Source organism: Hippopotamus amphibius, chromosome 5 (genome assembly GCF_030028045.1).
Source record: "Hippopotamus amphibius kiboko isolate mHipAmp2 chromosome 5, mHipAmp2.hap2, whole genome shotgun sequence".
Classification (NCBI taxonomy): Eukaryota; Metazoa; Chordata; class Mammalia; order Artiodactyla; family Hippopotamidae; genus Hippopotamus; species Hippopotamus amphibius.
The window spans coordinates 172991860-173017522 of NC_080190.1; the positions used below are offsets into that span (position 1 = coordinate 172991860).

At 69.4% G+C, this 25663-nt stretch overlaps 1 protein-coding gene across 1 annotated transcript in view; it reads left to right on the forward strand.

Annotated features, from left to right (window-relative positions):
* ADGRB1 (adhesion G protein-coupled receptor B1) overlaps window positions 1-22576 on the forward strand; it is a 66471-nt gene extending 43895 nt beyond the window's left edge. The window contains exons 18-30 of the mRNA XM_057737274.1: window positions 833-936; window positions 2196-2298; window positions 2919-3069; window positions 3597-3666; window positions 5095-5161; window positions 7412-7497; window positions 12697-12868; window positions 15593-15688; window positions 17309-17348; window positions 19099-19802; window positions 20926-20961; window positions 21150-21254; window positions 21792-22576. Of these exons, the coding sequence (XP_057593257.1) occupies window positions 833-936; window positions 2196-2298; window positions 2919-3069; window positions 3597-3666; window positions 5095-5161; window positions 7412-7497; window positions 12697-12868; window positions 15593-15688; window positions 17309-17348; window positions 19099-19802; window positions 20926-20961; window positions 21150-21254; window positions 21792-21989 (1932 nt within the window). The 3' untranslated portion in view covers window positions 21990-22576. The remainder of the gene's footprint in view (window positions 1-832; window positions 937-2195; window positions 2299-2918; window positions 3070-3596; window positions 3667-5094; window positions 5162-7411; window positions 7498-12696; window positions 12869-15592; window positions 15689-17308; window positions 17349-19098; window positions 19803-20925; window positions 20962-21149; window positions 21255-21791) is intronic.
* Window positions 22577-25663: the final 3087 nt, after the last annotated feature.

A 25663-nucleotide genomic window follows, 5' to 3' on the forward strand; every position in this document is an offset into this window, starting at 1 on the left:
GGGTCTGTTGGCCCCTCCGAGGGGACAAGGCAAGACCAGAATGGCCCGAGGCGCCGCCGTGTGACGTCTGGGCAGGGCATCCCGGGCGGAGGGAACGGCCAGCCAGGCTCTGAGCGGGAGCGCGTGCGCAGCCCCGTGCGGGGCGTGGTCTCACCAGCTGGAGGCAGGCAGGGCCAGGCCTGGGCGCCTTTGGGGCATTCAGACACGGCCGGGGCTGGGGTGGGGGCTGGCCAGGGGGAGTGGAAGGCAGAAGGCCAGCCGAGATGGAAGGGGCCTGGCGGAGGGAGGAGGTGGACCCGCACTGGCTGCGGGCTGTGGGCGGAGCAGGTGTCAGGGAGGGGGCGGGTCTGGAGGGATGGGGTTAGATGCTGCTGGAGCTGTGGGGCCTTTTCAGCGGGTGGCTCCTGCCCTCGGCTGGAATTGCAGCGCCGCAGAGCCAGGGAGAGCTGTCCGCGGTGGGGCACTGGGCCTGGTGCCTCCGTGACCTCACCTGCGACACGGGGTGGGGTGTCCTTCCCTGGCATTGGGGGGGGGGTGTTGCCAGGCTTGGCACACGACCATAATTGTAGCAGTGGGGCCGGGGAAGGGCACAGACAAAGACCCCACCCTCAGCAAGAGACGGGACCCCTCACCGGGGACAGCCCGGACCAGGAGGTGCTTGGCGTGGGGGGCGCGGAGCGCTGCGGGAGGGCCGCCGAGGGCTGCTGGGTGGGGGGGCTCCCGGAGGGTGCGGGGGTGGAGGGGGAAGGCCGCCCCGCGGCCCCGGCAGCCTGCCGTGCGCCTGGCCCCCTCACTCTGTTCTCTGCCCCTCCCCCCCGCCGGAACCCGCCAGAACATGGAGCAGGCGGCCGTGCCGTCGGTGACGCTCATCGTGGGCTGCGGCGTGTCGTCCCTGACCCTGCTGCTGCTCATCATCATCTACGTCTCCGTGTGGAGGTGGCGCTGCGGGCGGGGCCGGGCGCGGGGGGCGCGGGGGGCACGGGGCCGGGGTCCCGTGGTAGCCCTTCTCCCGCCGAGGGCGGCCGTGGCGGGCGGGGGGCGCCGAGCCATCCTTCCTGCGCGCCTTCCCGCCTGGCGGCACCGGTCGCCTCCGTCATCACTGCTGTTCCGCGGACGCTGCACGGCACGGATGCTGGGGGCACAGGTGCCGGCCGGGGATGCCAGGCCTTCCTGCTCCTGCCTGGCACGGTGCCCACACCGCCACTCACGGGAGGCAGCCCCGCTTCTCCCGCCCTCTGAACGCGGTCCCTGGCGGCGGTGCCCCGAGCCCACTCCCCAGCTGAGCACCCGGCCGCGTGCCCACGGGGGCCCCAAGACCCCGGCTTCCCTGTGTGTCGGCTGTTCTGTCGCCTGGACGTGCAGGGGCGCTCCCCGAGCCCGGGGTCAGGCGTCAGGGTGGGGGCCTCTGCTGGTCCCCCTGCCCCACACCCCCTCCCCCAGGCCACAAGGCCTCTTCACGGACCCCTGTGCCCCGGGTGCTGTCTGACCGGGGCTGGCTCCTGGGGTGCGGGGCCCTGAGCGGCGTGGGGGCGACCCCATCCCAGCTGGTCCCCGGCCCTGGGGCGGGGACGCGTGTGCGCAGACTCCCTGCCTGCAGCGTCCCCCTGTGGGCCCCGTGGAGCAGGGGTTTGGGACAGTAGGACAGGGAGGGTCAAGCCAAGGTCACCCACCCAGCAGCCACCCGCAGGGCCCAGCCGGGTTCCCAGTGTGTCAGCTCCAAGGGCAGCACGATGTCAGCCCGAGGCCGGTGGGGAGGGGTCGATGAGGCCATCGGGGGAGGGGCAGCCTGTGCTTTCCCGCCCCCCACCCCCAGTCCTGCCCAAGGGCAGAGGCCGCGGAGGGTCCGCGACCCTGAAACATCCAGAGTCCCTCCCACCCGCCCCTCTCCGGACCTGAATCCCCTATAGGCGTGCTTGGCCCCCTGGCCTGACCCCTCCCCTGAGGCCACTGTGGTCCTGAGGTTTTGGGCCACGGTTTTCAAAGCACCTCCGGTCCCGCGAGCTGCATTCAGGGTCCCCACGGTCCCCGAGAGGAGGTGGCGGCGCAGTGAGGGAGTGCGGTGCTGACGGAGGTGAAGGTGCCGGTGCCGGTGGCAGCAGTGGTGCCGCAGAGAGGAGGGGCGCCCTGGCCTTCGTGGGCACCTCGTGGAGCTGAGACCCTGTGGGGCACTGAGCACAGCCGCCCCTCTCCCGCAGGTACATCCGCTCGGAGCGCTCCGTCATCCTCATCAACTTCTGCCTGTCCATCATCTCCTCCAACGCCCTCATCCTCATCGGGCAGACCCAGACCCGCAACAAGGTACGGGCCTCTGCCACGCCACGGGCATCCCCGCGTCCCGGGTGGGGTGGCCGATGGCGGGGACGGCGATGCTCCCAGCCGACACCTGGACCCTGGAAGCTTAAGGAGGATGGTGCCAGAGCCGCGCGGACCCCTTTGCTGTCCTTTGGGTGCGGCAGCCCTGTGCCTCAGTCCCTAGGGGGCTGCCTCCTGGCCGGGGCATGGGGACGTGGTGTCTGGAGTCTCCAGCTGGACTGGTGCCTTGAGATGAGGCCGCTCAAGCCCTGGCCCTGGCCTGCGGTCGGTACCAGGCGGTCGGAGCTGGTCTGTACTCGCCGTGGGGCCTCAGGGTGGCCAGCTGCTGGGCAGGTGGGGCCCCCGGCGTTTGCTGCATCTGTGAGTGGGTGAGGAAGCCGGGGAGAGGGGTGTCTGTCCCTGGCAGTTGGTGGGGTTACGCAAGCACCCACCAGGGCCTCCGTGTACCGCAGCCCACCTCAGGGCGGTGGGGCCGCTGAGCCCTGGGTGGCTTCCTGCCTGGGGACGTGACCTGTCGGTCACTGCGCGGACGCTGGGCTCGGGCCCTCGCCGGGGCAGGCGGGGTCGGGTGAGCGCGCGCCTCCCAGCCTCCCCTGCCCACGCAGGTGGTGTGCACGCTGGTGGCCGCCTTCTTGCACTTCTTCTTCCTGTCCTCCTTCTGCTGGGTGCTCACCGAGGCCTGGCAGTCCTACATGGCCGTGACGGGCCGCCTCCGGAACCGCCTCGTCCGCAAGCGCTTCCTGTGCCTGGGCTGGGGTGAGCGCTGCAGGGTGGCGGGGCGCCCTCCCCGACCTGGCCCTGCTCCGGGCCCCCGGCAGCCCCCCCTCCGCCCCCCGCCCCCCCGTCCTCCTGCGGTGGGGCGCCCTCCCCGACCTGGCCCTGCTCCGGGCCCCCTGGCAGCCCTCCCTCCGCCCCCCGCCCCCCGTCCTCCTCCTCCGAGACTCCCTCCGGGCCTTCACCCCCACGGGGTCGCCTAGTTCTGTCTGAGTGTCAGGTGAGGGAAGACGTTTGTGGTATCCCATCCAACATTTGGGATGTACTTAGGATAGAAAGTGTTTCTTTTTTCGTCTGGAATTCAGGTGTTGCTGGGAGTCCTGTTTCATTTGCTGACCTGGCAGCCCCCCCGCCCCGCGTTTCTGCGGGTCCTCATCCCTGTCCACCCGTCCACCCCTGTCCCCTCTGTCACGTGCTCAGTGTCACCCTCTGTTCCCCCCCACCGAGGTGAATGGGGCCTTGGACAGTGGGGGGGGGACCCACACCCTTTCTTTCTTCTCCTCCCCTAGGGCTCCCTGCGCTGGTCGTGGCCATTTCCGTGGGATTTACCAAGGCCAGAGGGTACAGCACCATGAACTAGTGAGTCGGGGCGGGGTGGGGACGTGGTGGAGGCCGCACGGCTCCCCCAGACCCTCCCACCGCCCTAGAAGGTGAGGGCTGGCGGGGCACCCGTCTCACAGATGAGAAGGTCAAGGCTGGCCGAGCGTGGGGCCCCGGGAGCTGGAAGCCTGGCCCTGGAGCGGCCCCCTGGCCCCCCATCAGCCAGCTCCTCCCGGCATGAGCGGCAGCCGGGAGAGGAACAGGGCTTGGGGCGGTTCGAGCCCCGCCTCCTCTTTCCACGGCCCTGGGCAGGTTCCTTAGCCTCTCAGAGCCTCAGTTTCTCCATCCGCGTGATAGGGGACCCACCCCTGCGCCAGTGTGGTGATATGGGGGCCTGTATGGCCCCTGGGGAGGGCAGGGCCGGTGGGGGTGCCTCTTTCACAGATGAAGTCACTGAGGCCTGGAGGGGTCGGCTAGGCCAGGTCCAGGGCCTTGACGGCCAAGCCAGGAAGCCCAGGGCTGTGCTGGAGGCTGTGTGGCTTCCCCAGGTGGGGAGAGAGGAACCGAGGCTGGGGGGTGGGGGGGGATGCGTGGCTGTGGACGTGGAGGAGAACAGGGCAGCGAGAGGCAGCCGGCGGGGCTGTGCGGACCTGGCTCCCTGCAGAGCCCCAGAGGGACAGGCCGTGAGCAGGCCCTGGGGCCCTCCCCCCCACCGCACCCCCGTAGGACCCAGGGGGTGAGCACTGGGAGGGAAGTAGGGACAGCGACCCCAGAGCTGAGGGGAGGGAACCTGCAGCCTGCTGGGCTCAGGGATGATCCGGAGAAGACGGGGTGTTGCCGCGGGGTCCTGAAGGATGGAGACGCGTGTGTTTGGCAGATGGCACGAAAGCTCGGGGCAGAGGAAACAGCACGTGCGGGATGCAGGGCAGCCCTCGCCGGGCTCCGGGCTCCTGCGGGCTGCCCTGGGTGGCGTCCTGGAGGTTTGGGGAAGTAAGGGTGGGGCTGGTGGCCGAGTGTGGCGGCCAGGAGGGCCTGGGTCATCGTGTAAGCAGGGGGCCTGGTGCGGAGGCCGTGGGGCTGGGTGGAGGAGGCGGGGACGCGGGCCACCGTTTTGGCATCATGTTAGGAAAGAGGGTCTGCTGCACGTGAGATTGGGGGGGTCTGTGCGGCGAGCTGGGGAGCCCAGGCTCGGGGGGAGGGTCGGGCAAGGGGCGTGGTCAGGGCACCTTCCTCTGGCGCCTGGCCCTCTGCTGCGTGGTCCCCGTCTCTGGACCTGCTCCTTCGTCCGTGGACGTCGCCTGTCAGCCGCCCGGGGGCGCCCGCGGGTTCTGAAGCGGAAGAGTGTGCGGTGTCCTGACGTCCTTCTGCCGCTTCTCTCACACTGCCGCCCGGGGACGCGGGTGGTGCCCGGCCTGTGACGGGTGGGGGCTCGCGCCTGGCCGCTAACCCGCCTGTCTCCCTCCCCAGCTGCTGGCTCTCCCTGGAGGGGGGACTGCTGTACGCCTTCGTGGGACCGGCTGCGGCCGTCGTGCTGGTACGGACCCCATCCCGTCCCCCCCCAGGCCGGACCTGGGCTCTGCCTGCGGACCCAGCAGGGTCGCCCTGGTCCCCAGGGCTGGGTGGTGTCCACAGAGCCCCCCGACCCGCCGCTGGGGTGCAGAGGCTGGGCTGGGCTAGCGTCCTTTTGTGTCTCGGAGCACATCTGGCCTGATTGCTGGGCGCTGGCTGTGTGCCCGCCAGGAGGTCTGTGCGGGTTTGGTGAGTGAGTGACCACAGGGCGGGGATGGCGGACAGACGGAGGACCGGGGCGGCAGGGGCCCGGCCAGGCCTGGGGGTTTTCCCTCGGCGGGGCCAGCCTGTCACCCCTGGAGGAAGGAGGCAGGGCCCTGGGCGCTTGCCTTTCTGCTGTCCCCACGTCCACTTGGTGGGGGGTGAGAAACGTGCCACGTGCACACAGGGTGGCTGTCCCCAGGCGGCAGAGGAGCGGGGGAGGCTGGGGGGCTGCCGACATCCACGGCCTCCGCCGGGCCTGGCTCGGAGCCCATCTCGCCCTCCCCTCCACCTGCCCCTGAGAAGGGGCATCGCCTCTGCAGAGCCCCGCTCTCCGGGCAGGGCCACACCGCCTTGTTGTCACATCCGAGCCCAGCTCGGGCGCAGGCTGGACGCGGCAGAGAAAAGTGAAGCCCAGGGCACCCGGGGGGAGGCTGGGCCTGCAGGGGGCGTGATGGGGGGAGCCGGTGGGTGGGTGGAGTTAGTGGGCGGAATCCGTGGGCCAGCCCCAGACCCTTCCCCAAGCCCCAGCCAGAACCAGCTCCTTTATTCCTAGAGGACAGCTAGCGGGGGGGCGGCAGCGAGCCGTGCCTTTCAGTACCGCTGGTCAGTGGGCTGGGCGGTCCAAGGGCAGGCGCCCCAGGAGGGGCGGGAGGAGGGAGGTCAGAGGCAGGTGCCCCCCACGTCCCTTCCCACAGTGCACGTGGAGGGCACTGCCGGCTGGTCCTGACCCGCTGTGCACTCCTGCCCAGGGGCCGCCGGTAACCCGGGACACGCAGGTAAAGGCAGGCACGGAGCCTGCTGCAGGCAGGGGGGCGGCCCCTGGTGCCCTGCCTTGCCCTGCCAGCCATGACAGAAAATGAGGTCACCCAGGAGACAGCGGAGGCAGGGCTGGGCCCGCCGCTGTGTGTGCAGCTGTGCGCGCGCGGGGCTGTGGGGCCGCGGGGCGTCAGCCTCCCCAGGCCTCTGGGCCCAGGGATCCGTGGAGCCCCGGGGCCCCCGAGGAGCAGGAGCGTGGCTGGGGGTCAGACAGCCCCTCTGCAGGGGGGAAACCCAAGGGGAGGGCCTTCAGGGAGCCAGGACGTAGGCTGGGAGCCCCTCCCCCAGCCACGGAGGCCGGAAGAGAGGGGACGCCAGAGTCTGAAGGCCGAGGAGGTGGGTGGCGGGACGCTGGGGACAGCTGCTCGGTCATAGGCGACCGTTTGAGGAGCAGCAGGAGACTTCCTCAGCACCCGAAGGACGTCCCAGGGGCAGGTGCCCAGCGGTGGGGCTTCAGGGAAGACGCCTGTGGGGTGGTGGCCCTGAGTTAAGGTCTCTAAAGGCTGCCCAGTGCGGAGAGCAGTGTGGCTCCAGGCAGAGCCAGAACAGGGGGTGTCCCGGGACGGCGTCAGGTCTGGCTTGAGCCGGGTGAGCGCGCAGTGAGCGGCACACGAGTTGCAGGGATGCCAAGGAGGGGGGCACAGGGTGAGCCTGGGTGTAGCGGCAGCTGGACAGGAGGTCACCCGAGGTCCCTTCTGTGGCCTGAGCGGGACAAGTGCCCCAGCAGTGCGGTTCGGCCAGCCTGCTCGCGTGCGTGACGGACCGCTCTGGTCAGTCCCACTCGGGGCCGGGACAGGCTCGCCCTGACCCCAGCCCGACCTCTGACCTCTGCCCTCCGTCCCAGGTGGAATCCCAGCTTCATAAACTGCTGATCCCAGTGGGGACCCATCCCGTGGGAGCCTGGAGCTGCAGCGCCCAGCCCTGTGGGGGGCGGGCGGGCGGGGACCGTGTGGCACGGAGAACCCCACCACGCGGCAGCGGGGCGGGGGTTCCTCCTTCTCCGGGAGGAGGCGGCGGGGTAAAGGGCCGACGGGGTGGGTGTGGCTGGCAGAGCCCCCCGAGGGGCTCGCCGCCTCCCCGGAGCCCCTCTCCTGACCCGGGGACGGAGTGCGCAGCCCGCGCCGCGGGTGGGAGCGGGGGCCGCGGTGCTGCTGCAGGCGTCCCGCCCCCGCAGCCTCTCCTCCCGGCCCCGCAGGTGAACATGGTCATCGGCATCCTGGTGTTCAACAAGCTCGTGTCCAAGGACGGCATCACGGACAAGAAGCTGAAGGAGCGGGCAGGGTAGGACCGGGCAGCCAGGCCGCTCCCCACCTTGCGTCGGAAAGACCCAGAGCCCAGCTACCCTTGAGCCCCTGCCCCGCCAAGCAGGTGGGGAAACGGAGGCACGGAGGGCTGCGTGACCAGCCCCTGCCTTGCGCTGCGCCTCAGTTTCTCCATCTGCCCTGTGACAGAGCAGGGAGTCTGTGAGTTCTCAGAAACGGCGAAACGGAGTGCTTTCTGAGACCCCGGGCCCACTAGGGTGGAGGGAGGCCTCCCCTCGCCTCTCCCTTCCCCGCTGTGGGGCTGCGTGACCCTGAACCGGGACGTGGCCTGCCTGTCCTTGGGGTGCCTTCAGCGTGGGGACAGTGCAGGGGCCGGCCCGATGGTCCTCCTGCCTGGGGAGCCCGAGCTCAGAGAGGGCAGTGCCTGGCCAGAGGGCACACAGCACTGCAGGTGGACGGTCCCGACCGGCTGTGGTGCCCAGCCCTGGGGAAGGAGCGTCTCGGGAGGGGACGGGAGCGGCCCGGTCTCGGCCGCCCCGAGATCGCCGACGGGGGCCCGCTGTGGGCTGGGACAGGCCCCCCCGCCCCCGCCCCGGCAGTGAGCCCTCCTCACCGTGCCTCCGCCCAGTGCTCTGTCTGCCCCTCTTCCTTCTGCTCTGTCTGTCCCTCTGCCTGGCTGGCGTCTGCGTGGGGGCCGCCCTCCCCTCCCCACCCCCTGTGCCAGTCCTGCTCCGTCTCTGTCTCCCTGTCTCCCTCCCTGCCCCCCACCGCCTGCTCTCGCTTTCCCCCACGAACAGCAGCTTCAGGCAGCCTTCGCCGCGGGTCCCTGGTGGGCTCCGTCCTGGTTAGAAGCTTGCTCTGGGGGAGGCGTGTGACGCTGGGGAGCCCGCGGTGGCTGGGCGCCTGCCCGTCTGTGGGCCTGGGTCCTGCACCCCCCGGGCCTCTTCTCTGGGCCTGTGACGGGGGGGTTGGCGGGCTCCCCCCAGCCCATCCCAGAACACGCTGTCACCCACATGTGCCCCCAGAACAGTGCTCACACAGGAGGGGTGCACACGGGGTCAGGGCAGCAGTGAGGCACGGCACCCACCCCGCACCTCCGGGGGCTGCTGTCGTCCCCACGTCGCCGCTGAGCAGCCCAAGGCTGAGGCAGGGGAGTGGCTCGCGGAGGAGGGCCGCAGCCGGGGCCGTGGGGCCGTGTGTGCAGGCGGCCGCGTGCCCGCTGGGCCCCTTCCCGGGGTGCAGAAGTGCCAGGGCTCGAGAGCCGCCCGGACGGGCCCGTGGGGCTGCGGCCGCCCTGCTGCCACACCGAGGGGGGCACCCTGCACGCCCTCTGGGCCCTCGCGCACGTGCGCGCAGGGCCGGCGGGAGGCCACCGCCCAGGTAGCTCACAGGCGCCCCCGTGGACCGCCGGGCGAATCGCTCGCTCCTTGACTGGGGCAGTGCCTGGTCAGACCAGAGGTGGGGGGGCTGGAGGGAAGGAGCCGCGGCTGCGTCCGGGTGTCCTGCTTTTCTTGTGTGAACGCGCGCGGACCGTGTCACTCTCCGCGGATCGTGGCCGCGCACAGTCCCGGCCCTGCCCTCAGGCCAGCGGCGTCCAGCCACAGAGCCGGCACCCGGCTCTCCACCCTCCCGCCCCGGCCCCGCCAGGCTCTGGGTGCGTCCGGTGGAAAGAGGCCCGAGGACCCCCCCCAGCCCCCCGGGACCCTGTCCCCCCCCACCCTGGAGGCTTCCTCCACCCGCCCGCCCCCGCCCGGGGAGCCTTGGGCTGGACGCCGGCCGGTTGGTTTTGCGCCCCCCCCCCCCCCCACCGGTGTCTGGGAGAACCGTTTTGCTTTCGTTTCAGTCTTTTGATTTCACTTGCAGTCCGCTGCCCCGGGCCCCCCTCGGGCGCGCCCTCACATGTTCCGAGTGTGGAGCCCTCTCTGCGGCCGCCGCCCCCGCCGAAGCCGCCAGTAACGCCATGTTAGTGCCTCTCACCGCCCGCCCGCCGGGCTCTGCTCTCCTCGCTTACACTGTGTTTGTTTTAAGCTTTTTCTGTCATCTCTGTCATCTCTGCCGTCCACTCTGGCGGCCTAGGCAGCCCCTGCCGGGCCTCCCCACGCTCTGGCGCCTCGCTTCCTGCCCTGCCCTGCCCCCACTCCTCCCCGGCCAGGCTCCCCCCGCCATCCTCTGGGGCCTCGCGGTACCAGACGGACCCGAGGGCAGGGAGCCGGGCCGGGCCTGGGGCCTCGAGGACGCGGTCAGCTGGTGGCCGTCGTCCGCGTGGGGTCGTGCTGGGGTCACGGCGCTCTGCGCGTGTGCAGGAGCGTGGCATGTGTAGGAGCATTGTGGGTGCGTCTCTCGTGAACGTGAGCACGAGAGGCAGGCGTGGCCGTGGAAACAGATGTGCTGGGGCAGCTGGCTTGTTCGCTGACCCCGGGCCACCACCAGGGGCCTGTGAGCGGGGCAGGGCCAGTGTGGCCTGGGGTGCAGGGCGGGCGCCAAACCCGGAGGGACCTTGGCTCAGGTGACCCGAGAGTGGTCGTCTTGTCCCCAGACAGACGGGTCCCCTGGGACCCTCCTGTTTGCTCCCCGGGATTCAGGGTCCCCAGGAGAGGGCACTCCTGGCTGCGGGGAGCGCGTGAGCAGAGGTGGGCACGGTTCTGGGGCAGGGATTTGTCCAGTGGAGCCAGAAGCTTCCAGAGGGAGGGCAGGCTGCTCCTCTGTGCTGGGATCCAGACACCCCGGGTCTCTGCGGGACCCTTTCTTTGACCCACGCTCGGGCCTGTGGGGTGGAGGACACAGCCTCCCCTGCGATGTGCGGGCTGTGCCGAGAGCCTGTCGCGAGAGCCTTGGGGGGGGGCGTAACCTTGAGGTTGCACGGAGAGTCAGGCCGTGGCCCTGCCCACCCCCGTGCCCGTCCACACTCAGAGCCCCTCGCCCAGGGGCACCTGACTTTCCAAAGGGGGCGGATGGTGCAGCTGCCTCGGGCCTCTCCCCCACCCGCCCACCCCCTGTCCTCCCCAGCAGTCACGCCAGGACCTGCACGGCCCCTCCACGAGGCTCTCTGTAGAAATGCTTCAGAAGCCGTAGAGGCTGGGCTGCGTGAATTTGAGTAACTCACGGGCCCCCACGCCCCGGCCATCTGCCAGAAGGCTGCTGCGTCAGGCTGTAAAGGCCAGGCCTGGGGCCCGAGGGGTTGACTCACGGCAGGATGAGAAGTTTTCGGTGGGGGAGGCTCTGCCCTTCTTGCTCAGAACGTGGGGGCGCTGTGTCCGGGGATCCAGCTGGAGAAGGCCCACGTCGGCAGGGAGGAGACAGGCTGCAGGGCCTTGCCCGCCACTGTGGGGAGACTGAGGCCCGGGCCACCATCACGGGCTGTGTGCACGTTCATGGCAGGGCCCCTTTCTCCGGCCCTGTGCCAGGTGTGGGCACAGCGGCTGGGGAGGGAAGAGAGCCTGCAGGTGCAGGTACGCAGCCTGGGGGCCTCCGCCTGGCCCACTGGTCCTCGGTGTGTGTCGGGGCAGCAGGACCCTGGAAGGGCAGGCGAGCAGAGGGGTCTGAGGTCTAGTTCTGGAGCCCGTGCTGCGCCCCAGGAAGAGGGGTGAGTGCTTCAGGGAGACTCTTGGCTCTGGCCTGAGCCGCCGGCCAGGGGACCGGGGAGCCACCCCCTGAGTGGGGCCGGCCTCGGGAGGGGCAGGACTAGGAGGTCAGTCCTGGAGGAAGCACGGGGCTGGCCCGGGGATGGGAGAGCCCGGTCCTAGAGACCGAGGAGGACGTGGAGGAGGACGTGAAGGGCCAGGGGTTGGGCGTGGCCGACGTGCCCTGTCTGGGGGGTGAGGGCAGCCGTCCCCACGGAGCTGGGCGCCTCACAGGTCGTCGGTTGCAGGCACGAAGCAGCTTCAGTGGCTGAGCAAGTCTGGAGAGGGTGGAGGAACACAGCGTACAGTTTGGGGTGAGCTCTGGCCCCCCCAGCCAAGGACCCACTGGTTTGGGCATCCCTGACCTGGCCAGACCCCAGCCTCTCCCACCAGCCCTGGTGCCCCCAGCTCCTGCCTGGTGGCCTCCCCGAGGTTCTGCCCCACCTGCTCCTGCCTCTCCTTTTGACCAGGGTGATCCAGGGAGGAGGAGGGCGTCCTGAGGCCCCCAACCCTGGTGATGGTGGCAGGAGCCCCTGCGGGCAGTCACCGGCCCCGGGGGCAGAGCTCACCCGGCTGTGGTCCTGGGGCCCCAGTGGCCCTGAGAGTGGTAATAGTGGCGGGGACGGGGCTCAGGCGGGTTTCCTGACACTGTCCTCCAGGCATCCTGCTGGCGTGTCTTCTGTCCCCGCACAGCCCCTTGACGGACATAGTGCCCCTGCTATGCAGACAAGAAGACAGGCTCAGAGTGGCCACCCGTGTAGCCCGTGGTGGTGCAGGGAGGGGCCGGCCGCGGAGGGCAGTGCCTGCCTGGGGGGCGGTCCTGGAGGACTCCCTGGAGGAAGGGACAGAGGCTTCAGAGCAAGGAGCGCTGCTCCCCTGGGGAGAGCAGAGCAGGGCCTGCCAAGAGGAAGAAGCACCTTTTGTCTCTGTTCCTGTCTGTCTGCCTGTCTGCCCCATCCCCTCTCTGCCTGGCCCTGTCTGTCATTTGTCTTCTCTCCTCACAGGTCCCCTCCTTCCTTCTCCCTGAGGAGTTGTCTGGTTCCCCCCACCCTTTCTCTGTCCAGGGCCCAGAGGCCTCACCAAACCCCCTCCCCTATGGCCCTCCCACAGTCCTGGCCCTGGGCGCCTGGCTGGGGGCCTGCGGGCCCTGGGAGGAGAAGCCTCACCCCCAGCTCTCCCCCTCCCTCCCGTGCGCCTTCCTCCCCGGGGCCTCCTGGACCGTCGGGGACCTGCCTCTTCCAGAGGCCTGGCCCCGCCCTTGCCCTCACTGCTGCCCAGCTCCTCGGGACCACCGTCCCGAGTCCCCAGCCGCCCTGGGAGCCCTTGGGCTGGGGGCGTTGCTGGCAGGACTCTGCTCCCCAGGAGAGGAGGCAGGAGGGCTGGGGGGGAGAGGGTCTCTAAGGGGACGGGGAGGAGAGGGTGCAGCCGGGGGCAGGGCAGGCCCAGCGGGGCCCCAAGGGAGACGCGCCCCAGCCAGGACGGGCGGCCCGGCCTGGCTCCGGCGAGGAAGGCGGGCTGAGGCTGGGGCGGCCCCTCCCGGGGCCAGGGCGCGGGCGGCGGGGGCCGGGCAGCGCTGACGTGCCGCCCGCCGTCCGCAGGGCCTCGCTGTGGAGCTCCTGCGTGGTGCTGCCGCTGCTCGCGCTGACCTGGATGTCGGCCGTGCTCGCTGTCACCGACCGCCGCTCCGCCCTCTTCCAGATCCTCTTCGCCGTGTTCGACTCGCTGGAGGGCTTTGTCATCGTCATGGTGCACTGCATCCTGCGGAGAGAGGTGGGCGGGCGGGCCGGCCGGCGGGCGCCCCCCTCCCCGGGCCCGGCGCCTGCGGTTCCCTCGGGGCTGCGGGCGAGCGGTCCGCGGCTCCAGGCGCTGGGATGCCACCTCCCCACGTGCCCGTGGCGGGAAGCCTGGGAGGAGGCCGGGAAGCGGGGCGGCGGGGCAGCCTCCTTGGCCCTGACTCCTCCACGAGGCCGGACTTCAGCTAACGGTCACGCTTTCATGTAGCAGCTTCTAGAAGGTGCCCTGTGTCCCATGCTGGCACAGACCAAGGTGGGGTGGGCTCCGTCCTCCTGGGGCCAGGGACAGGGGAGCCACTGGAGGTGGGAACTGCTCCCACGGCAGCTGAGACTCCCGTCCTGGCATTTTCTGGGCTTCTCCGGAAGGTACAAGAGAAGGTTTTTAGCACAGCGTCCCGGCTGTCCTCTGGCTGGTAGCAGGGACTCGGGGGACGTGCCCCTGTCGTGGGGGGGGTAGAATGTGAAAGCCACGCACCTGGATGCCGACACCCACGTCAGGGTCGCGTGGAGAGCAGGGCAGAGCACAGGGCGGCCGAGGGGTGCGAGGCCAGAGCATCCCCAGACGCCGAGGGAGGGTCTGGAGTGGACGACAGGTCATCTGTCTGCGGAGGCGGCTCTGCCCACCCAGCCTTCCCCTCCTGGAGCTTCCCGTCCAAGGGGTGGACACCAGGACCCCGGCCTGGGGGCCTGCCCCGCGGAAGATGGGGACGCCGTGCTGGGAACCGCTGAGGCCCCCCGGCTCACCCCGGGGGAGACAGGAGGGAGGACCCGACGTTTCTGACGGTGCCCCCGCCGCCTGCAAACGTCCCGTCGGTCCCGCGCGCCCACTCTCAAGTCTGCAGGACCTGAGGCGTCTCCGAGGGGAAGGCTGCGACCTGCCAGCGCTGGAGCCACAGAGCCAGCCCACGTGCGCCCGGCCCCGACGTCCTCACCTCAGGGGGTCTCAGGACAGCCCCCCAAAGTCGCTACTGGCCGCACCCCTCGGACGGATGGGGCGGGGAGGGCGGCTGTGACCCAGGGTCGTGGCCCTCGGCTGCCTCGCTTCTGCGAGACGAGACCGGCAGCTGTGAGAAAAGGGCATCCTGAGAACGGAAAGAGAACCCGTAGGAATTACAGATACGAGCAGAGACGGAAACACTCGGACAGGAAAGCAGAGGCTGTGTCCCTGAAGGGAGAGAAAGTGGAAATTGGAACACGATCAGAAGGTGGATTCGGGTGAAGGAGCCCGGGCTGACGACAGGAAGTGCGGGGGGGGGGCCTGCCGGTGCGGACGCGGGCAGGGACGCGGCGGTGTCTGGGGCACCAGCTGCTCCGTCGGGAGACTGGAAGGTGGGGTCGGGACAGAGACCCCAGGCACGTCCGCGGGGGCTGGGCCGGAGGACACGTGGGCCAGACTTCCCCATCCGCCCTCCAAGAGCTCCGGCCCCACGTGTGGGGGCCATGCTGGGGAAGGCGGGCCGGGAGGGGCAGACAGAGGCCGGCCCTGTGGGCGTGGACCGTTCTGGGAGGTGGACGGGCGGGGCCCTCGCCTGCGCCTGCGGAGCCTGGGTGTCCCGTGGGGCCAGGGTGAGGACACGAGGCATCGGGAGCCCCAGCGGCCGTTCAGGCCGCTGGAGGGTGTGCCTTCGTGTCTGCCGTCTCCTGGGCGAGGCCCACCAGCCGGCTCAGTGAGGGAGGGAGGCGCACCTGCAGGGGGTGTGCTCTGAGTGTCCGTGGCTCCGAGGCCAGCAGGACCCCAGCCTGCCTCTGACGCTGTGCGGCTGCGGTGCGTGCTGCTTGCCGAGTCCCTCCCAGCAGCCCAGGCTCAGTGGCCAGGGTGAGTGGGAACCAGTCCGGGGGTCCATGCTGGGTCTACATCTGGACCCGCTCTCCCAGCCTTCACTGAGGGCACCTCCTGCAGGCAGCCCTCCATGCTTTAGCAGCCTGCACCTTCGTGTATTCCCTCTGCTCCCCCCACGGCCTCTGAAGCATCAGCTCCCCAGGGACGGGCGCTCTGCTTGCGGCTGCCCCCGGTGCCTGGCGCTGTCTGCAGCGGGCGGAGGTGCCGGCCGTGGCCCCGCTCGCGCTGGCCAGCAGCGTCCCGGATGAGTGGGCCTCCTCCTCCGGGGGCTCCTTTCTGTTGACCAGCCCAGTGCCGGCTGCCCACACGGCCCTGCGTTTGGAGCCGCCCTCGCCGTCCCTTCCGGAAAGTCCGAGGCCGAAACGGTTCCCTTCCCTTCGATGGAGGGCGGTGCTCTCCGTGATGAGGGAGTGAGGGCCTGGACACTCGGGGGTGTGAAGGCCACGGTGACTCGGGACAGGTCTGGACACCACGTGACCCTGCTTAGGCCAGGGGTGGGCTCGTATGGACAGATCCCAGCCAGGAGGGCCCGCGCTGTGTTCTCAGGGGCCCCGAGCTCCATGTTTGTGCGTTTTCACACGGACACGGGCGCAGAGAGGCTCTCCGAGGTCCGAGGAGGAGCTGCTGCGGGGGCTGGCCCGCCGCGGCCCCTCCACCGGCCCCCAGATGAACCTGTGCCTTTGTGAGCGCCCCCCCCCCCCCCGCTGCGGGCCCTGCCCCACGGCACGTGGACCCGTGTGGACCCGGGGCAGGGCTGCCCCTCGCTGAGACGCCGCCCCGGTGGGACTCAGCCTTGCCTCCGTGGCATCGCGGCCGTGGGTCGCGGGCGGGCCGGCGACCGCCTCTGCTCTCCCTCCCCAGGTCCAGGACGCCGTGAAGTGCCGCGTGGTGGATCGTCAGGAGGAGGGCAACGGGGACTCGGGGGGCTCCTTCCAGAACGGCCACGCCCAGCTCATGGTAGGGCTTGGGGCCGGGACCCAGGCCGCCCCTGCTTGGCGCCCCTGCCCGGCGTCTCCACTAGGCCCCAGCAGTCCCAGTAGGAGGGCCTCTGGGCCCCGTTTGAGGTTGGGGAGACAGAGGCTGCCCGAGGTGAAATCACCGGTCCAGGGCTTGGGCATGGACAGGGTCACGTTGACAAGGGATCTGGGCAGGGCTGGCGTCCACTCCAAGGTCACCCCCTGGTGCCCGCCGTGCCCTTTGGCCAGACACCACCGTCTGGGCGTCCAGCCCTCATCTCGGCTCCCACCCCCCCTGTATGTCTTCCACACCTCTCGTTGCCCTCCACCTGGGACGGGCCCTGGCCCGTCTGCTCACCCCCGGCCTCGCCGTGGCCCTGTCCTCAGCCGGGTTCTCTAAGGCCCTGACTCCCTGGTCCTCTTGCATTCCACACACTGTCCAGCCACAGGCACTGTCTGCTCCTGGTGCCCACTTTGCAGGTGCCACCTCCTCCAGGGAGCCCTCCCTGACCCCCATCAGGTCGCTTGTTCAGACCCTGATGATGTCCTAGGTGAATTCTCCGTGCTGTCGTTTGGTGCCTGCCACCCTCTGGGTGCCCCCTGGCAGGTGGGAGGTGCACATTCAGTCTTTGGGGTGCTGGCCACCTCACGGTGGTTGTGAGGGTCACAGGCAGGGCCTTGGCAGAGGCCAGCGGCCAGACTCAGGGAGGCGTTTTCAAGGGCGAGGCAGGGGCCCACGGTGGGAGGAAGCCAGGTGCTGGACCCCTGACACGTCTCCTGGCCTGACCCCTGACCTCTGGACGAAGACTCTGCAATCTTCCTGACAACCTGCCCTCTGCCTTTGCCAGGAAGGAAATAACGGCTTTCACTGAGGGCCCTGCCATCCCCTGGGGCCCCACAGTCCCTGGAGAAGGCCACGGCCCAGCCTGGTGTGGCCCGAGCTGGCTTTCCCAACGGGTCCAGTGCCCTGAGGGTGGGGCCGAGGTGGCCCACTCCCCCCCCCCCAGTTCCTAGCCTGGGACGGGGAGGGTGCTACAGCGGGGACCAGGGGCAGCCGGTCCCGCCCCGGCACTGGACTTCTGTGCCCCAGCCCCGCTCTGCCTCTCGCAGGCCAGCCGGCCTCCATCTCCTCATCCCCAGGGCTGTGGTGAGGACCAGAGGGGTGACGTGGGCAGGCCCCTCCTGGCACATCAGCAGGTGGTGGCCTGGGCAGCAGGGGCTCTGGCGTGGAGCTCTCCCTGGGTCCCGTCCCGTTGGAGGGGCTCGAGGCCAAGGGCGTAAGTGAGCTGTGTCTAAGCCACAGACGCCTTGGAGGGAGAGCATGCTCGCGTGCACACGTGCCCACAGCCGGCTCACACACGGGCGCGCAGGGGCACACGGGGGTTTGCTTTGCATGACCACGTCGGCCCACGGGCACCCTGAGCCTGTGGACGCCCTTGGCCCTCGGGAGCGTGCAGATACGTGCGCGCACAGCATTGCAGGCGCCGCTCCCAGGTGCGGCTGCAGCTCCCGGGCGGCCCTTCCCCCCCGGCCCGCGGGCAGCGCGGTGCGTGTGGCGGCGGCAGCCCAGCCCTGGCCGCTCGCCCTCGGGCCCTCACTCGGCCCCGTCTCTGTCTCGCAGACGGACTTCGAGAAGGACGTGGATCTGGCCTGTAGATCAGGTGAGCGCCTGACAGGTGAGAGCGACAGGGGGCCCTCGTCCGGGCCCACGGCCTTTTCTTTTCTCCCTGCGTCTGTCCTCATCCCACCGCCACCGGCCGCCTCCATGCCTCCCATCCCCCACCCACTCCCCTGAAGCTGCCGGCAGGTCCGTGGGGCGGGGGCGGAAGCCTCTGAAACCCTGTCCTGGGGGTCCGGCCTGGCAGGCGGAGGGACGTCCAGTGCCGATGGAGCTGTTAGCCCTGGAGAGACCCTCCTGGGGCCTCCCCTGCCCCAGCCCTGGCCCGCTCCTCTCCCTCAGCATGCCCCCAGCCTTCACCCTGCAGCCTCCCCGTAGGGGCAGTGAGGCTGGACCAGCTCTGTGAGACCCGGAGCTGCCCAGCCCGCTGCCCTGCCTCCACCCCTCCCCCACCCTGCCCGTCCTCCCTCAAAGGCCCATGTTCTGCGTTGCCTTCATTTCTTCACGGCTAGTCCATCCGTGGAGCAGAGGCTGGTCGAGCTTTCAGAGTGGGGGGCCATCCTCCTGGCAGCAGGAGGAAAGCAGTGAAAAGAACCCACCGCCGAGCCCTAGGCTAGCAACGAGCTTCTTGGACTCAGTTGCAGAAAGGGAATCACTTGCCCAATAGAAGGAAGCTGTCCAGGTGTCATTGTTTTGTGAGCCGTGTGTTTAGGGCGGTGACAGGCAGTGTCTGGGGCTGTGGAGGACGGACTGGTTTTGACTCCTTCTCTGTCAGATATTTGAGGAGCATCTTTTCTAGAGATGGCCATGGGGAGGGGCTGGGCCAGCCTGAGTGGGGAGTGTCAGCTGCTGCCAGGTGGACCCCAGGAAGGCTTCCTTGAGGAGGTGACCTCTGGCTTGGGCTGGACGGGAGGTGAACACAGCGTCCTTCCTGCCCCATCTTAATCTCGTGTGCTCTAGCTAACGTCCCTGAGAGGAGAGGTGACCCCGAGACTTGGGGGTTTTGGGGGCTTGGGCCCAGCCCTGTCTGTGTGGTACTGGCCCCTCTGAGTCTCCAGTTACTTCCTCATTAGTCATATGGCCCAGCCTGGCCCCTGGTGCTGGTGTTGGCATCCGGAGGGTGGAGAGACCCCTGGCCGTCGGGGAGGCGGAGCAGGAGGGCCAGAGCAGGCACGTGCCCGTCGGCCTGGGCAGCTCGGAGGGTGTGTGCTGAGGAGTGGGCTGCAGGAAGCAGCTGAGGAGCCCTGGGGGCCAGGCAAGGGTGCGACGTGGGAGTCCGCCCGCCCAGCAGGGCCAGCGGGGAGGGCGCTGCCGCCAGAGCAGGTTTCCAGAGGAGCAGCCCCGAGCGGGCTGCGGGTGGCTGGGCCTGCCGCTCTGGGCTCTCTGGGGGCCAGCGGAGGCTGAACTGACTGGCGGGGCGAGGCCGGCGGTGGGCAGGCTCGCGCCCGGGTTGGAGGTCGAGGTGTCCTGGTCCCCACTGCGGAACAGGAGAGAGGCTGGGTCCCCGGGAACGGCTGTGCCGCCTGCAGCGAGGGGCCGTGTCCCCGCACTTCCAGGCAGCACGGGCTGCCCCTCACTTGCCCTTCCAGCTGCTGTGGGCAGAGTCATCTGTCCCCTTGCGGGGAGCACAGAGCGTCAGCCCTGCGTCCCAGCCTTGTTGGGAAGGACAGGGGGGCGCCGCCTGTCGCAGCAGGGAACGTGGGGCACGTGCTGAGGTCAGCCGCCAGGTCGGCCCACCGGGGCCCAGCGGCCCGCCGCTCCGGCCATCCTGACCGCGTTGCCTGTCCCCGCAGTGCTGAATAAGGACATCGCGGCCTGCCGCACGGCCACCATCACGGGCACGCTCAAGCGGCCGTCGCTGCCCGAGGAAGAGAAGCTGAAGCTGGCCCACGCCAAGGCGCCCTCCAACTTCAACAGCCTGCCGGCCAACGTGTCCAAGCTGCACCTGCACGGCTCGCCCCGCTGCCCGGGCGGCCCCCTGCCCGACTTCCCCAACCACTCGCTGACCCTCAAGAAGGACAGGGCACCCAAGTCGTCCTTCATTGGCGACGGGGACATCTTCAAGAAGCTGGACTCGGAGCTGAGCCGGGCCCAGGAGAAGGCCCTGGACACAAGCTACGTGATTCTGCCCACGGCCACGGCCACGCTGCGGCCCAAGCCCCAGGAGGAGCCCAAGTACAGCATCCACATCGACCAGATGCCCCAGACTCGCCTCATCCACCTCAACATGGCCCCCGACGCCGGCCTCCCCGCCCGCAGCCCGCCCTCCCGCCAGCCCCCGGGCGGCGGGCCCCCCGAGGCGCCCCCCGCCCAGCCCCCGCCGCCCCCTCCCCCGCCGCCTCCACCCCCCCAGCAGCCCCTGCCCCCGCCGCCCACCCTGGAGCCGGTGCCCCCCAGCCTGGGGGAGCCCGGGGAGCCCGCCGCCCACCCAGGGCCCAGCACGGGGACCGGGACGAAGAACGAGAACGTCTCCACTCTGTCCGCGAGCTCCCTGGAGGTGAGCGCAGCCCGGGGACCGCTGCTGGGGCCGGGGGTGTAGCGGGCCCTCGTGGGCAAGGGACAGGTGCGTCGTGCGCACCGCCCCACAGGTGGGACTGAGGGTGCAGGGCGTCCCAGGTGGGGCTGGCAGCCAGCCTCCGGCAGCGCAGGCCTGGGACGCCCGGGGGCCAGCGTCGCGCTGCGGGAACGAGTGCTGCTGGCAGGAGGGCGGCCTGAGGCCCTGCGGCAGAGGGCTTGCCCGCCCCTTCCCCTGCTGGCAGTGCCTGGGCTCTGCCTGCAGGGGGCAGCATCCTCCGGTCCTGCAGCCAGGCTCGCCTCCCACCCAGGACCGGCTGGGCCTGCGTGGCTGGCGCGTGCGCCTGTGCCGAAACGGCCGCTCGTCGGGTGGTCCCCCGCGGTGGTGGTCTCGCCTATCGCATAGGGCTCGAGAGGCCTCAGCCCGGTCACTGAGCTGGATTTGACGTGGCCTGAGTCTGGCCCCTTCTGTGGTTGGGCACTCGGCAGCAAGTCCCTTTAGGCCACCCTGAAACCGCGAGTTGACCCCCGGCCCTGCTCAGCCTGTAGGACAGGCGCGCAGAGGCGCAGGGGTGGGGGCCGTCAGGCCCAGCACCCTCGGGGAGCCCCACTCCCCCAGGCGGGGCTCCCACCTCCCGGCTCGTGGCCTCTGGGGCACGCAGCCCCGGCTACCCGTTCTGTGGCCGGCCAGCCATGCCGTGGCCCTGTGTCCAGGGCTCCTTGTCCCTGGGAGGGTGTCCTGGGTCACCTGAGCTGGACGCCCTCGCCCAGCCCTGGCCTCGAGGTGGGACTCGAGTGAGGGCTCACCCACTGTCTGCCCCTGCCTTCTGGGGCCTCAGGCTTCCGTTTCCTTGCGTCCAGCGGCCCCTCCTTCCATCCGCCCCTTTCCGCCCGGGCACCCTGGTGTCTCCGGGCCTGCAAGGGGCCTGGGCATCGAGCGCCGTAGCTTCAGAGCGGTCCGAGGTGCGTCTCCTGGGGCTTGGCCCGGACCAGGGTGGGCAGGGGTGAGGGCGTCCCTGGCCTCCCTCATCCTCGGGCGGGAATGCGTGGTCTGCGGGGTTTGGGGGCACTGCTTGCGAGTGTGCACAAGCCCCTTCTCCCCACAGCGGCGGAAGTCGCGGTATGCGGAGCTGGACTTTGAGGTGGGTCCTGCTGTCCCCTGCCCAGACGCCTGGGCCCAGGCCTTCCAACAGGCAGAGCTGGGGCTAGGGAGGAGGACACCGCCCTCACTGGGCGGCCAGTCCCCGGGAGCCTGCCCTGGGGGTGGGCAGGGCAGGGCAGGGCAGCCCCGCCCCTGGCTCAGGACGCGCTGCCCCTCCTCCCCCTGCAGAAAATCATGCACACCCGGAAGCGGCACCAGGACATGTTCCAGGACCTGAACCGGAAGTTGCAGCACTCGGAGAAGGACAAGGACGTGCTGGGCCCTGACAGCAAGGTCTGGGGGGGCGGGGCGGGGCTTTGGGGGCCGAGCCAGGGGTGGGCCTGGGCGCGGGGCGGGGCTGTGGGCGGGCCCTTAAGTAAGCCCTTCCCTCCTTCCTCTGGCCCTGCTTCATTCGTTCATTCACTCAGCCTTTCCCGAGGACTGGCTTGACCCAGCCCATGCTAGACCCTGGAGGGACAGGGCAGGCGGAGGGGTCTGTCCCGGGGCCGGTCTAGACGGGTCGGCGGAGCGCTGGGTTGAGGCTGGGCTGCGGGAGCCCAGCGGCGGGCAGCGGCCAGAGGAGGGTGCTGGCTGTCCTTCGCCGCAAGCCACCCCACGCTCTTCTCCAGCGGTGGGGGCCGCAGCTCTCGTACGGGCCTGGAGAGGCTCTGCTCCTGCACGTCCCCGCCTGTGCCGGGGTCTCCCTGCCGCCCGCACCTGCCTGTGCGGCCCCTTCCTCACTGTCCGCCTCCTTTTCTTTGCTCCCCTTCTGTTCTGCTCTTCGTCTCCCCGCCGGGGCCCCCACCCCCTCCACTGCCCGCCGGCCAGCAGCCAGAAAAGCAGCAGACGCCCAACAAGCGGCCCTGGGAGAGTCTCCGGAAAGCGCACGGGCCGCCCGCGTGGGTGAAGAAGGAGCTGGAGCCGCTGCCGCCGTCGCCGCTGGAGCTGCGGAGCGTGGAGTGGGAGAAGTCGGGGGCCACCATCCCGCTGGTGGGCCAGGACATCATCGACCTCCAGACCGAGGTCTGAGTGGGCGGGTGGCGGCCACGCACCGGGCCACGGAGGACGGATGCTGCTCTGCCCGCTCCTGCCGCAGGACGGGCACAGACACGCTCCCGGGCGGCGGGCGAGGCCCGCACCCCGGCCTCAGGGCGCTCGGATGGCGGCCAGGCAGAGGCCCGCAGTGCTGGGACCAGAGCCAGACGGGACAGGAGGCGGCAGCCCCGGTGGGCACAGGGCTCCAGAGGCCTGAAGGCGCCTCAGACTCTGCCCTCCTCGGGCCCAGCCCCGGCGGGCGGCCGGCAGCCGCGGACAATGGCCAGGCTGGGCACGGCCAGCATCCCCGGGATGCCCACCTGAGCTGCTGCAGCAGAGGACCAGCCTGCTTGGCCCGGCCGGGCCGGCACCGTTTTTTAGACACCCCCACCCCTCGGGAAGCAGCCAGCCCCCCACACCCTTCCAGGGCCCGGGGGTCCCTTCCCCAGACCCGGGCAGAGAGCACAGCCCTCTCACCTACGCCGCCCCAGGGGCAGGACCAGGAGCCCACTCCGGGAAGAAGCAGGGGTGGGGAATCTATTTTTTCTCTCCTTTTCTTTTCTTCAATAAAAAGAATTAAAAACCCACGTCCTCCCTGTGGGGCAGTCCTCTGTGCGGCGCGCGTGCTGGGCCCCCGGCGGGCTGGGGGTGGCTTTGCTGACCTCAGCCCCTCCACCGGCTCGGGAAGGGCCGGGAGGCCTTGGCGGCCGCCCCTCTGAGCCTGAGCTCTGGAACGCTCGGAAGTGCCGGGTCCTGCCGCTCCTCCGTGCTTCCAGCAGGCGGCAGCCTGAGCCTCCACAGGGAGCTGGCCGGGGAGCCCGGAGGCTGGGGCTGGGGGGCGGCGAGGCAGATCCCCTCCCCACGGGCTGTGCGGCCCCCGCCGGGGGCCCCAGGGCCTCAGCCAGCCAGGCAGACCCCCGGGCCCCGAGCGGCGGCAGGCGGAGGCCGCCTGCCCAAGAGCATAAATGCAGGGGCCCCCAGCCCCCCGCGACGGTGGGCCCCCGGCCACGTCCTCCAGGGTGGAAACGGGGCTGGGCGCGGCCGAGAGGACAGGGCCGCCGCGGGCACGGGGCTCCCCCGCGTGGGCGCTCAGCGCATGGGAGTCTCGCCAGGTGCGGATGCTCCTGCGACCCACCCCCGCCCAGAAGCCTCACCAGCAGGTGGAGGTGGGACAGGGAGGGGCTCGGCGGGTGCTGCCTCCTGCGTGAGGGACGGCGGTGCGCGGGTGATCACGCGTGACCCAGGATGGAGAGGGGCACTGGTGACCGTGCATGGCCGGGAGGGGCTGAGTGACCATGACCGTGAGTGACCACGCGTGGCCCTGTGTGAGTGGACAACAGCGAGGGAGGGACCTGTGGCCACCGCAGCAGCCGGGAGGACGCGGTGCCAAGCGCTCCGGCTGCACACAGCCGGCGCTCGGGAACCGGCACTTCACGGCGGTGCACAGTCTCCGAGTCCAATTCTGAACACCTCGAAAAAGCCAAAATTTGGGGGGAGAGTTGCCAGCAAGACCTGACCCAAACGGAAGCTTGTTCTAGCTCATTTGAACCACTAAATGCACGTGTGCACGTTTCGGCACGTCCCCCGGGGTGTTCCGTGAAACCTCACACGTGCACTGTGCTAGCTCTAAACCCAGAGTGCCCCGAATCCCAAGCGCATCTGGCCCGGGGCGTTCAGACGAGGGCTGTGGCCTGTGCTGGCTTCCTCAGCCTCCGGCAGTTACGGAAGCAGGGCGTCCAGGTGGAGGAAGTCCTGAGCTCGCAGCGATGCCCCCTGTTAAAGGCAGCACAGAGCAGCAGGCCAGGGTCTGGCTGGCAGGGCTTCTGCAGAGGGCTCACTGTGGAGTGACCAGCCCAAGGTCTCGCCAGCTCCCTGACTTCCCCCGTTCTGTTCATGCCAGCACCAGGTGCAAAAGAAAAACTGAAAGAAAAGCAAAAAAGGCAAGATGGACCCAAGCTACATAGTCCCCGCGGAAATGACTCAGAGAAACGACTCAGATGGCATGAGCCACTAGTGTCAGGGCTTAGCGTGGGACCAGGGTCAAGATTTAGTGTGAAGCCAGGCTCAAGGTTCAGCGTGTGACCAGGGTCAGGTCTCAGTGTGTGACCAGACTCAGGATCCGCCTGTGACCAGACTCCAGTTTCCCCTCAATCCTTGTCCCTCTTTCCAAGAAGGCTGTATCTTTCCAGGAGAGGCCACACACTCTGTCCTGCCTAGGCCCCATGTTCACAGCTATTCAATGCTCCGTGACATCCTGGCATGGTGACCAGTCACAGAAGTTGCTGTCTGCTCCCTTGCTCTCACTGCAAGAAGCCCGCCAGTGATGTTCCCACACGACTTGCCAAGACCCTCAGGCCCTGCCTGGGTCTGCCATCCATCACTTTCTTGTGGTGAGCCCTGTGCTGGGCAGTGTTTTGGGCCAGAGGCCGTGAGGTGCTCAGAGCTGGGGCAGGGACTGCTGCAGGTTTAGGTTTGCCTCTGAATTCATCCAGCTCTTCAGACTGCTGTGCTCCCGACATGGGACAAAGCGGGGGTCCTGATGGCATCTGCAGAGGAGGAAACCGAGACTCGGGGGGGCAAAGGGATGCTGCCGGTACCCCCACGTGTAGTGAGGATGGGGCTGTGTCTGAACCTGGCTCTCCTAGCTCTAATTCCTGGACCCTCCCCTCCATGGGTAGGTTACCCAAGTGCAGCCGTGCAACTTTGTCACAGGTGAAGCTGAGAACACCTCCTCTGCTACCCTTCATCTGCCATCAGCAGAACCACCGTGCCCAGGGGAGGGGGCGGGGCCGAGGATGGTGGTGGTTACCATGATGGGCAGGAACATGTGTAGCTAAGGTTGTTGGTGACAGTTTTGTGGATGGAGCTGGAGGTCTTGGTGGTGATGGTGGTGGTGGTGATGGTGGAGATGCTGGTGGTGATGGTGTGGCGATGGTGGTGGTGGTGGTGCTGTTGTGGTGATGGTGGTGGTGGTGGTGATGGTGGTGGTGGTGGTGATGGTGGTGGTGACAGTGGTGATGGTGGTGTGGCGATGGTGGTGACGGTGGTGACGGTGGTGGTGACGGTGGTGATGGTGGTGGTGGTGGTGGTGACGGTGGTGATGGTGGTGTGGCGATGGTGGTGGTGGTGGTGGTGGTGATGTTGGTGGTGGTGGTGGTGGTGATGGTGGTGTGGCGATGGTGGTGATGGTGGTGCTGGTGTTGGTGGTGATGGTGGTGATGCTGGTGGTGATGCTGGTGGTGATGGTGGTGTGGCAATGGTGGTGGTGGTGGTGGTGGTGGTGACGGTGGTGATGGTGGTGTGGCGATGGTGGTGATGGTGGTGGGGTTGCAGATAGAGGTAGTGATGGTGGTGGGGAGTGATTTTGGTGCTGATAATGCCTAAGATGGCAGCCACCATGATCTGTGCTGCTGATGGTGAGGCTTCTGGGATTGAACAGCAGGCTTTCACCAGGTCACCTTGTCCCCGACGCCCACAGACTGGGAGCATATGGAGAGTGGATGGGTTGATATATGGAAGGAAGGATGCATAAGGACAGTGACTAGAGCCTCTGAGTCACCTGGGAGCAGCAGCCGCCAGGTGCTGACATTTCAACAGTGCCCACACTCCTGAGATGGGAGGCAGCTCCTCCTCACCCGGCTTCCACCTGCTCACTCCCTTTCCTGTCA